At 33.6% G+C, this 12,734-nt stretch overlaps 1 protein-coding gene across 2 annotated transcripts in view; it reads right to left on the bottom strand.

Annotated features, from left to right (window-relative positions):
- The window catches only part of AKAP9 (A kinase (PRKA) anchor protein 9), a 174,353-nt gene that overhangs the window by 66,089 nt on the left and 95,530 nt on the right, over positions 1 to 12,734 (bottom strand). For both annotated transcript variants that reach the window (XM_011963235.1, XM_011963236.1), the window contains exons 17-21: positions 8,680 to 9,036; positions 6,536 to 6,760; positions 5,250 to 5,390; positions 4,683 to 4,786; positions 2,000 to 2,205 (exon numbers count right to left, since the gene is read on the bottom strand). In XM_011963235.1, coding sequence (XP_011818625.1) covers positions 2,000 to 2,205; positions 4,683 to 4,786; positions 5,250 to 5,390; positions 6,536 to 6,760; positions 8,680 to 9,036 — 1,033 coding nt within the window. The remainder of the gene's footprint in view (positions 1 to 1,999; positions 2,206 to 4,682; positions 4,787 to 5,249; positions 5,391 to 6,535; positions 6,761 to 8,679; positions 9,037 to 12,734) is intronic.

The following is a 12,734-nucleotide window of genomic DNA, read 5'->3' as shown; positions in this document are numbered from 1 at the left end:
AAAAAAGAAAGAAAACCATTACTGTATCTTAAAATAGGATATACATATTTCATCTGTGTTGGAAGATTTAGATACACTTATGCAAGAAAATAGGTTAGTTGATCAGAAGTCTTTTTAGGTCTGCTTTCTCATGGAAAATGAACATAAATATAATCCTCTGTGCTTGAGTTAAATTATCAGTTTATTCCTTTTTATGGAGACAGTGCTCTGGAAGTAAGTTCACTGTCTTTCAAGGCATGTTGTCTGCTGAATACTTTGGCAGCCATGTTGAGAAGTATCTAAGAGAACTACTAACAACAACAACAAAAGCACAAAATACATCTGTAATGCACAGAACATTCTCAGAGTATCTTTTGAATATGGCAGTCAACCTGGTCTCTAGGTCTTACCAGTAGAACTGCAAAATCCCTCCCTAAATGGTTAAGTGAAACAAGCTTGTGAAATAATTGTTTTTTAAAAAGCATAATTTGATAAACACTTTTACCAGACTAAGAAAATGTTACCTAATTCTTCTCTATAAAGATCCATATGCAGAAATAAAATAGCCGTGATTGAGAGCTTGTAACCAAGAGTGAAGTTAATTTGAAAAATTCTTCTACCAAGTTTGAAAAGAGTGAATTTGAAAGCAAGGTTTAAAATTTAGTATTATTTCAGCTTTTAATTTACTAAAAGCAATTTTTAAAACTATCTTTGAACTGAGGTGTTTAAAAATCAGTTTTATTTGCAATTCCAAATCAAGCTTTTCTCTGTACTTAGAAACACACTACTGGCCAACTTATAATTAGGCAAACCTTCCATAAATGGGATAATTTCTTCTCATTTCTCCACATGAAATTTAACAAACAGAATGCTCTTCAAAAGTTACAAAAACTGGCATCTTAGGTCTGTCTCTAACTGGGAGAGATGCTTGAGTGTGGAATGGTAGTGAACTGTGAGCTTGATCTGAGCCAGGAGTCCAGATTCTATGTTTCTCCATCTCACAAAACTTTTCCCCGCTTTTGATTTCCTCATTTCCCTCTCCTGCAAGGAAAAAGAAATTGAAAAAACAAGAGACAATGGGGTTCAGCAATGTGAAGGGAAGAAATGCAAAGAAGAGGCCAGGCATGGTGGCTCACGCCTGTAATCCCAGCACTTTGGGAGGCCAAGCCAGGCAGATCACCTTAAGTCAGGAATTCAAGACCAGCCTGGCTAACACGGTAAAATCCCGCCTCTACTAAAAATACAAAAATTAGCTGGGTGTGGTGGCATGCACCTGTAGTCCCAGCTACTTGACAGGCTGAGGCAGGAGAATTGCTTGAACCCGGGAGGCAGAGGTTGCAGTGAGCCTAGATTACGCCACTGCACTCCAGCCTGGGTGACAGAGCGAGACACTGTCTCAAAAAAAAAAGGAAACGGAAAGAAGAGCCGAATCCACACAGCTGAAGGAAGAAAGAGTTACAAAGACAGCTCTGGCATATCAGGACCTAATCTCTGGATCCATATACTTTGCATAATATTTCAACCCACTTTTTCAAAAGGAAGAAAGAATCTAGCAGAGAACAGTCCAAAGATGAGACCAAACCTTGGGTTTCTTATTTCTTCAAACCATTTCAACAGGTATGTGAAACTGATGCTAGGTTCCTAAAAAGTCTTTATTTCTAATCTTTCCTTAATTTATAGGATGGTTTCAGGACATCATCCATACCTCACAGATACTGGTAAGAGTCCTGAGTGCTGATGCAGAAATTTTCTTTTATCAGTGGAGAAATGTAACAGCATTCTGGTTTACGTAGGCACCGTGGCAACCCTGGGTAAATATAATGACAACTCTATGATACCCACTTGCAAATGCTATACAATAATGGTGTTTGAGAAGAGTCGCTCTAACGTATTTCTGTTTGAAGGTCCATTTGCTGGAACATACTTATCTTCTCTTCTATATTTTCCACATATGGCAAAATGCCTTGAACTCAGCAAGATTTGTTGAAATGATTGTTTCAACAACATAGAAAACTAGTACCTCTTGTATGTTCCTCATGGACACATGACTTTACAGATGCCTCTGCTTCTGACCTCCAAATTAGGCTGGCAGATGACTGGCTTTTACTAGATCTATCTAGAATCCCAAGGACATGGCGACCAATTGTTTCTTCAACAGCTGCTGTTGTCTTTACAACTTCTAAAAGGATCTTCAAAAGTCTGTTATTAGCTTTCTGGAGTGCATACCTGTATAGATAAAGAAGCATTGATTAAAATGTTTAATATTTTTGAAGCAAACACTTTGCTTATGTCCACTAAAAAGTACACTGCAAAATATTTGATTGGAAAAATAACAGATGATCCTCTTGTTAAAATAATACCCAATAGCATCTACAATAAAGTGCTTCTTGTTTTTTATTTGTGACTATATTATAAAATGATTTGTTTTGTCTGAAAAATTTTGGCCAATCAGCTTAATCATACCATTTTTCAAAATGTACAATATTTAATTGACTTGAAAAAAATAACTAAAGTCTTAAGCTAGTAACTAGGTTAAGAGAAAATTTTGGGAGACAAAATTTAAGTTTTAAAAAGTATGGCAGTGCCAAAGCATATGCAAGTTATTGAGCTTGCTGCTCATGGTTATACATATGTATTTTGTACATTTAATCTTTCTATATGTTAAACATAAAAACATATTTTAAAACATAATTTTAAAATCACACCAGAAAAAATTATGTGGCAGTATTTGTACAAGTTAATGGTAATGAGCTGAATATTTACATTACAAAAAGTAATACTTAGGCAGAGATCTGTTTTTAAAAAGGTCTGTAATGAAATTTCACTATCTGTCAACACCAGAGGGAGTATCACAGGCTGTTTTTATTACATCTGCTCCAGAGACTGAAATTTCTCAAGTTACACTCACCACTCATTTCAGTCAGTAGAAGAAACCTGTTTTCAACTAAACAGAATGAATTTGGTGTCTCTCTTTTTAAAAAGTAATCCTTATTTTAAAAAATCTGGAAAATACTGCTAACCACCCACCACAAAACCTCAGCAATAACTATGACAATTTTAATGCCTGTATTTCTAGACTTTTCCTCCTGCCTCTCTTATAAATATATACATATTTTAAAAACAAAAAAGGGATCATCCTGAACAAAGTGTTTTTGTACACTCTCTTTTTTGCTTAACATGAACATTCTACCATGTGAAGCAAGGTACTTCCATAAGTGGTGATTCAGAAGGTTGCCTGATTAATTTTCTTAAAAACTAAACTCTCTTGTCCTAGCAACTCAGTTCAACAAAGGCACACTTTACACATGCAGACTAAATAAAAGATTTTCACGGTAAAGGTCTTCTGCCTTAAGATAGTTTTATCTTTTAGCTTCACACTGTAGGAGATTGCCAACAATCAGGCTAAAGGATACCTGTTTTCCCAGGCACATGACATATCTATTTTAAGACAAGATAATAAATGGAGAAGTTTTCCATTAGTATTTGTCAAGTGAAAGAGACAGTTCTATTTTTGCACCTAGATCAAGTTCTCTGCTTATATAATCAAGAATACTAAAAATAAAACTAAAATAATTTAGTAGGAAGCCAAGGGTTTTATTTCCTTAACTTGTTCTGAGGTTTTGTTTAAGCGCCGCACTCCAGGACTAGAATAATGTGAAAATATTTCTACTTAAATGATTAATATGATGGTTAAAATAAAAGAATACTCATTTTATTGGCACTTTCTGTAAAAATTCCTAAAAATTAAATACTGCATAGTTTTCAAAATTTACCAATTAGAGATAAATAATATAAAATAAACAAAGTGTTTATTTTATATTGCCATGGTAACTCTAATTTTCATACACTGTCTTTCTTGTTTGAGTTCCATACTGACTGCGTTCCATACTGATGATCCAATGGGGAAGCCAAAATCTTAGGGGCCAAATTCCTCCATGCAAGCTGAGGAAGGAGGTTAGGAGGACACAAGAGGGTTGACAGTCACAGAAATTGGAAAAGGAGGAAATTAAGTTAGTAAATATTAGTTTTAATTTAAAATTAAAGAAATTATTTTCATTTGAACAAACAAAGTTTAAAATACTGTGCTTAAAGTCTTTAATACTAATGTAGGATAACTATTCTTACCTAATATTTTACATTTTTATATTAACCTCTACAAAATCAAAGTAAGGAAAAGTTTTGCTAACATCAGGTGATTAATTTATCCCTCGGATATGGATTAAAAGTTGTCATCTGTTATGTAGCAAATGCATGAAAGAAGTTTAGAATATTTACACTAACAGTAATTTTTTTCTCAGAATAAACAAGGCAGGGGATGGCTTACACTGAATACATGTCCATACAGTGAAAGAATACAGTTCACAAGTAGAACTGTGTTTTTAGAATACAAAATGGCATATAAGTATAAAATTAATCAAGAAAGTTTCAATATCCAAATACCTTAATATTAACAGTTAAGTATGTGATTAATATCCAATCAAAATTTATATAGAAATGATTTTTTAAAAATTGTATCTATTTAATGATAAAAAACTGAAAATCCTTTACATACTACACATTTATGGACATGTTTCATACACAGATAGTATGATGATTTTTAAGACAAAGTATCAATGTACAAGATAAAAATAAGGACAAAGTCTATTACATTGAAACAACCATTTTAATTTACTTTGCACTGAAAAAGTACACATTTTGTATACCTTTCATTAGACAAAATCTCAGGAGGCAGATGTTCAGGTTTTCTGTCCAATTCCTTTTCTTTAAATGTCTGTTCTTCAGCTTCTCCTTGGTTTTCATTTCCATTCTGTTTAAGTTTGAGTAAAGGAAGAGAGGAGAAGACAGAAAGAAAACCTGTCATCTTGGAAATAGCATGTTATTCTTCTATATGGGTATGAGATAAAACAGAAATCTCTGTGCACAAAATTGATACTGTTTGGTATAATATTTAACTATATTTGAGACTACTGTCATCAAAAGAGGGTAAAACATTCTCGTACACAAATAAAAAAGTTTAATGGGTTCAAATTATCTATGCTATAGTGCAAGAATAAAGTTTGCTAGGTTCTCTTGTTAACAGCAATGTCAGATTCAAATTACCTTAAATGAAATATAAGGCATTTTGACTCCACCTACCTTACATGCGTGCAGTCACAAATATGTTAAGCTCAGTACCTATAAAAGAGTACATTTCATACCAACAGCAAAGATAAACAAATCCTACTGAATTGTTGATCCATTGCTCCTAGGTGGGCCAAAGTCCATACTACCTGTGTTTGCGTACTGCTGTTGCGCAGCTCACAACACAGCTTCTCTCTTCCAGCTAAAGACAGCTGCTTTAGTGCTTCCAGCTCCTCTAAAAGCACCCTCTCTCTCTCTGAAACCAGGTTTTCATTATCTATGGAGGATCTCTAAATAAGAAAAAAGGTCATGAGAGAATATTGTTTGCGACAGAGAAAAAGGGTAGAAATATTAAGCAGATTTCTTTTAACCCCCGGGACCAATAGGTCCTGGTTCTACTTATGATTCGTATTCCATCATAAGGGGTTAAAAGTATATACAAAGATCAATGCAAAATTTAAAATATTTTTAAAAAGCCAATTAAGCCTAAATATTCAGGAATTTGTGCAGTTCACTTAGTTTTTGTCAATTTTGCATTGAAAATTAAGAAGTCTGAATTCACAAAATGCAATGAAGAAAAGCAAAGTTAATTTTCCAAATTATGTTTTATGCTCAGCTCCCAATTTTCCTATTATTTTATATTTGAAAGAATACATGTTAATAGTTATCTCTAGTTATTTCTTATCTTCTTTTTAGTTTCAGTTTTCAAAATTAAATTCAACAAATCTGTTTTCATAAGAACTTCTACATAAATATTTCTTGCTTTTCTGCAATGGTTTTGTGAGTATATTTTATATAGTAGTTGACAAGAATCCAGCTCCCAAATACAAAGAAGTATTTAAATTTAGCCAAGAAAGGGATAAGAATGTTAAATAAATTTGCATTTATCAAATCAAGAAGAGACGTTTCCCTGGAAAGAGTTCCAGAAGCATACTACTTCCGATTTCCATTCATGATTAAAAAGACGGATTAAAGACAGATAAAGGTAAAACTTCGAGATGCTAATTGGTGGACTCACAAAACTATAAATGAATACAGTAAAACTGAATGATAGTAACTGCATAATGGAGCACCTCAGCACAATGTTATTTCCAAAATGTCAAACTGCATTTGCTATATATGGTTAATGGATTTAAAAAAAAAAAAACCCAACAACCATGTAGCCACTTTTCCAGTGCTTGAAAAAGGAGTTAAATAAAATGACAGAAAGACAATGCCCACTCCAAGGTTGAGATAGGTGTCCCTAACAAGATCTAAAGCTGCTGTGTTAGTATAGAGTGTGTTCCTGATGCTAAACATATGTAGTTTATTCAGATTTTGGCAAAAAAAAATTATGGCTACATAAAAAATACTGTTGTTTTTACTGGGGATCTGGTTTAAGTTGGTGTTTAGAAAAAAAAAATTGGGGAGAGAAAAGGGACTACAAGACCCTTACCTGGGCTAATTGTCTATTAAGTCTCTTAATCTCTTCTTGTAGCTGTTCCTGGTCTTCTCGCTGTCTCTCCATTTGTCGCATATGTGCCTGCCTTAACAATTCTGTTGCCTGTTGATGTTCTTGGTATTGTCGTACAAGTTCCTGCCTCATATCTTCCAATTGTTCTTCATTCAACATTAGTTGTCTAGAAGCATCCATGCTTGACACCGAAATCTCATCATGAATCTTTAAGAGTAAAAAAAAAGAAAACAATTCAGCCATAACACATTTTGTAAAAATCTGTCAGCATTAATATTTTAAACAAATACGAAAGCAATTCTATTGCTTATCCCATAAAGCATGTGATTTTATTATTAAACAAAAACATACTTTTAAAAATGGTGTTTTTCTTCATTGCAATTCCAAAACAACATAAAGCTACTTTATTTTCATTATATATGTTATTTTCCAAAAGCAAAACAATTATTTATCAATTAGTTAAGACTTAACCTAATTCTAATAGAAAAAAAAAGAACTAAGATACTTAAGATTCCTTCTACCCTTAATGAAGCTATAATGCCATTATTCCTCTTGACATTTTATGACGGGAAAATAATATCAATGGAATATTTATATTTTAAAATTAAATGTATGAAACATGAGAAACTATCCACTTAATTTACACAGTGGTTATCACAGTACTACAGGGAACTACTGATAAAAAATAATTTTCAATACATTTTATTTGAAAATAAAAGCTTTACATTCCAGAGTCTCACGCTCATAAGAAGTCAATTCCTTAATACGTTCTATGAGTACATCATTTCCTGGAGAGATGTTACTTAAACAAATCATTTTGCTTTGAATAGTTGATGGTAAATTAAAGAGGTCTTCAAGAACACCTAACAAGTTTCGCATTCCACAAAGAGATGGTAATTTTATTTTATTTATTTCTTTTTGATACGGAGTCTTGGTGTCACCCAGGCTGCAGTGCAGTGGCACCATCTTGGCTCACTACAATCTACACCTCCCCAGTTCAAGTGATTCCTCTGCCTCAGCCTCCCAAATACCTGGGATTACAGGCATGCACCGCCATGCCCAGCGAATTTTTTGCATTTTTAGTAGAAATGGGGTTTTACCATGTTGGCTAGGCTGGTCTTGAACTCCTGACCTCAAGTGATCCACCTGCCTCAGACTCCCAAAGTGCTGGGATTACAGGCATGAGCCACCACGCTTGGCCTGGAGTTGGCAATTTTACTTGAATATTAGTCTGAACAAAACATAACCTTTCCTGAATATTAATTAAAAAATTTAATTCAGATAATGTTAAAAGAAGTAGGATTTATTACTTTCTGTTAAAGGCAGAGAACAGTTGAGGTATAGACACAGAACAGATCTTCTATTAATAAATAAGTAAAGAAATCAATAATTAGGATATAGATAGTAAAATCTTTTAGTCTTCCTAAATAGGTAGCTATTTCCTTGTAATGTTGTTATATTTAATTAAGCAAATCTTTTATTCACAGATATTACCAAATTGTAGTATAATTAATCTCGAATTGGTTGAAACAGAATTAATGTGTGTACAACTTACAATGGGATTTTACCAGGTACAACGTCTTTAAGATAAACAAGAATATTATGAACCAGACTTGTTTTATTTGATACTAACATTAAGTCACTTATCCATATATCTTACAATTAATAAAACACATTAACAGTCTGAATTGGCCGGGCATAGTGGCTCACGCCTGTAATCCCAGCACTTTGGGAGGCCGAGGAGGGTGGATCACAAGGTCAAGAGATTGAGACCATCCTGGCCAACATGGTAAAATCCTGTCTCTGCTAAAAATACAAAAATTAGCTGGATGTGGTGGCACGCGCCTGTAGTCCCAATTACTCAGGAGGCTGAGGCAGGAGAATCGCTTGAACCTGGGAGGCGGAGGTTGCAGTGAGCCGAGATCGTGCTACTGCACTCCACCCTGGCGACAGAGTAAGACTCCGCCTCAAAAACAAAACAAAACAAAAAACAACAATGTGAGTCATAAGACTGAGTTTGATATTTTCCTCCTCCAAATATTACGCAGCATTATTGCTAGTATTTTTATAGTGAAGGAATTCACAATTTTTAAATAAGTTTTTTATGTTCAAGGAGGCATACTTACAGACTGTCTGACTATAAGTGTCTTATCTTTGGAGAGCATTTCTTCTGAAATAGTCAGCACACAGTCCTTTGATTCTCGTATATCATCGGGATCGTTATTTGATAATAAAATTTCCTTTCCATGTTCTCCTAACTCTTTACTAAGTGGTTTAAATTCTTCTTTAAATTTCACATCCACTGTCTCAAAAGTCTGAAAACCAGTTTGATCCTGTGATAATTTCATTTCATTAAAATAATGCTGTTTTTCTTGCTGACACAAAGCATGTGCTTGCTTTGATGATGTAGTATTTTCTTTTCCCCCAGATATTCTAGACAGTTCAGTTTGTTGAGCAAATGCTATACTCATTGACACAATAACCTAAAGAGATAAAAGCAAACAATAAAGGATTTAGAAATATCAGCAGGAATTTAAAAAGCAAGTTACTACTCAAAATTGTATGAACAGAAAAAAGCATGGCCTCACAGTTCTAAACAAAAAGAAATCCTATAATAAAGTAATACCAAGATAGATTCTCTATTTTACAATAAATCTAATGTCAAAGTATTTATTTTACTGCCTGCCATTTTAAATAAAAAGTAAAATGTTTTCTTACTATAACAGCCATAAATGTTCAGTAAAAATTAGAAAATAAAAGCCCTTATATTTCTCTCTTCCAAGAAAAATCACTGTAAACATTTTAGTAAATACTTTCCCAAATCTTCTTATTGTTTACAGAGATAGATATGAATATAGATATCATTTTTCTATAAAAATGTGATCATATTCTAATACTGTAATCAGTTTTTATAGCTTAACTATAGTAAATATATCTTCAAGTTAAGAAATAGAAATACATTTCTATATAATTTCCGATGGGTTCAAAGTTTCATATTACATACATGTAGTATAAGTTTATTAAATCAGTTCTCTATGTTGGACATTTAGAGTGATTCCACTCCTTTACTATTTTAAACACTAATGTGATGAAATATTTGTAATTATATAATTGTGCATATATTTTCTTATTTCCTCAAAACAAATTCCCAGAAGCGGAACACTTAGTTTGTATGACTAGTAAATATGAGTAGGCATTTCATTATAATCCAACTTGACATTTCACTACCACTATGATCCTGAATCCCTGCTTATTCTAGCCTCCCATCCCACCCCATGACAGGTACTTAGGAATTATGACTGGCAGTGTTGGCTCTGACAAGTCCCTACACCTTTGAGAACCAACTGTATCAATAACTTTATGTCCTTTTTCCACAGATAATTTGTAATGAAGGAAGGCTGGTTGTAATAAACCCAGAATAAAGTATGCCTGGGATTAGAAATATTTGTACTTACAGACCTGCAGCCTTCTTTGTTTTCCTTGCTGGTCCAGGAAATATAACTGAACTTTTGTTTTAATTTCCTGTCTTGAATCTTATTCACCTATGTGGGGTCCTGATTCCCACCTGGTTCCTGTGCTAGCCTCCTTTGGAGTAATTTGACTCAAAAACACAAAGCAAATAAATCATTAAAGCTGGGGTTCAAAATCCTATAGTCTTGCCTAAGCTAACTTTCCAAAAGGTAACATTATACTATTCCATATCTAAATGAGTCTGTCTAGAAGTATAATGCACAACTGACTTAAGAGGAATAATTATAATACCAGTAGCCAATGCAGAGAAAATGCAAGTGCTGCAACATTAGGAATGACATCACATATTTAATAAATGTTAGGGCAGAAATTTGAATCAAAATGTGTCTATACAGAGCTCAAGCACCTTAAACATTACATATCATCCTGCTTCTTCCCAGATAATCCTGCTACTATATCTCACCTACCAAATGGGACCTCTGGGTGGTGCCTATGCTAGCTCAGAAAGAACCAGGGTTTGGTAACAACAATGTCATCTGGAACGTATACCCATTAGAGCAAAATGTCAAAAGACAAAGATAATTAAAAATAATTAACTAGATCATACAACTTAACAAAACATATCTTTAATCTTCTGTAACTAGTGATCAAAACCTTATGACTGCGTTTTGTTTTAATTTCCTGTCTTGAACCTGATTTGCCTCTGTCTCTTCATACTGAATATATTGAAAATGTAACATGGAAAAAAAAAGGATTAAAAATATGAAAGAGAACAGAGATATGAAGGATAGAGAATGGTCAATCAACATCTAATTCGAGTTCCAGGCAGATATAATAGAGAACAATGGAAATGAACTATTTCACGAGATAATGGCTGAGAATATTTACAGAAGACACCACTGCCAAGATTCAAGATGATCAACGAATTATAATAAAAACAAATACCTCATCTCTGCAAAAACATCTGTAGCTGGGTGTGGTGAGCTACTCCAGGGACTAAGGTGAGAGGATTGCGTGAGCTCAGGAGTACAAGGCTATAGTGAGCTATGATCACACCACTGCACTCCAGCCTTGCTGACAGAACCCATCTCTTAAAAAAAAGATAAATGAAAAAAGAGAACACCAAAATCAAAAAGAAGATCTTAAATGTTTCCAAAGAAAAAAAGATGTATTAACCACAAGGGAACAACAAAGTAACAAGGACCTTGTCGGCAGAAACAAGAAATCAGAAAACACTGGAATGTTACCTTCAAAGTTCTGGCATAAAAATAACTGCTAACCAGGTTCAAACAGTCAACAAAACAAACTTTCATGGATAAAAACAAAATAAAGAAATAAAATAAAGACAACTAAAAAACATAGCTCACTCCCAACAGATAATCAGTAAAAAAAAAAAACCTCTAAAACATTTTCTTCAAAAAGAAATAAGATTCTAAAACGATGGCCTAAGATGCAAAAAGGATTAGAGCATAAACGTCCTTCTTAAAAAAATATGTGGGTAAATTGAAACACTGATGCTACAAGGCAATAATTGCATCTGAATTATGGAATAAGAAAACACAAAGACTGTGCTTCCGGGTAACATAAAATAAGCCCACTACGGCCTGCTTCTCCCACTGATTACCTAAAAACTCTGAGCAAAATACAAAACAACTAAAGAATTCTGAAGAGTAAACAGTGGCTAGGAGACTGCAGAGGGAAGTCAATACTTAGGTGATTTGTATGGGAAAGATGAAACAGGAGTTTTAGTCTGAACCTAACTGGATGGACTGCCTATTTAAAAAAAAAAATTCACATTCTTCAAAGAATTGTAATGACATCCAGAGCACATAAAACATAAAATACAAAACATTTAATGTACAATTCAAAATTAAGCAACATAAAATTCATTGTATGTTGAACTCATTGTCAGCACACCTGTTCTAAAATAAATGCTAAAGGAAGGTTTTCAGGCTAAAGAAAAATGGCACCAGAGGGAAATCTGAAATTTAAATAACAGCAGAACACATACTCTTCTCAAGTACACATGGAGCATTCACCCAGAAAAGTCCACATTTTAGGCATCAAATTTAAAAGAACTGAAATTATATGAGGCATTTTGCCAGACCACAAAGAAACTTAAAAATTAATTAAGTTAATCAACCATGGGAAGCTATCTGAAAATCACAAAAATGTGAAAATCAGTGCATTTCTAAATAACCCATGAATCAAAGAGGAAGTCACAGGGGAAATAATATATTTGGATTGAATGAAAATTTGCAGAGTGCAGCTTTAAACATTGCTTATAAGGAAACATTGCTATACTTACAAGCTATGATGTTTAAAGGTATAACGCTATGCTTTCGAGTATAGCATTAAATGCATACATTAGAAAAGAAGAAATTCCCATTAGAAAAGCAGAAGAAGAGCAAATTAAACCCAAAGCAAGCAGAAAAAGGGTATCAAAAAGATATGGGTAGCATTTGAAAATAAAAACAAAACCAATAAAAACAACAATGAAACAAAAAGCTGAATCCTTAATATATCAATACAATCAATAAACCTCTAACCAATCTGACAAAAAGGTGAGAAATAGGGATAACACTACAGATTCCACAGACATTAAATAATAAAAGAATACTACAGGCGGGGCATGGTGGCTAACACCCATGATCCCAGTACTTTGGGAGGCCGAGGTAGGTGGATCACTTGAGGTCAGGAGTTAGAGCCA

The sequence above is a fragment of the Colobus angolensis genome, unplaced genomic scaffold (genome assembly GCF_000951035.1).
Source record: "Colobus angolensis palliatus isolate OR3802 unplaced genomic scaffold, Cang.pa_1.0 Scaffold605, whole genome shotgun sequence".
In the NCBI taxonomy this organism is placed as follows: Eukaryota; Metazoa; Chordata; class Mammalia; order Primates; family Cercopithecidae; genus Colobus; species Colobus angolensis.
This window is presented reverse-complemented; position numbering and strand designations above follow the sequence as displayed.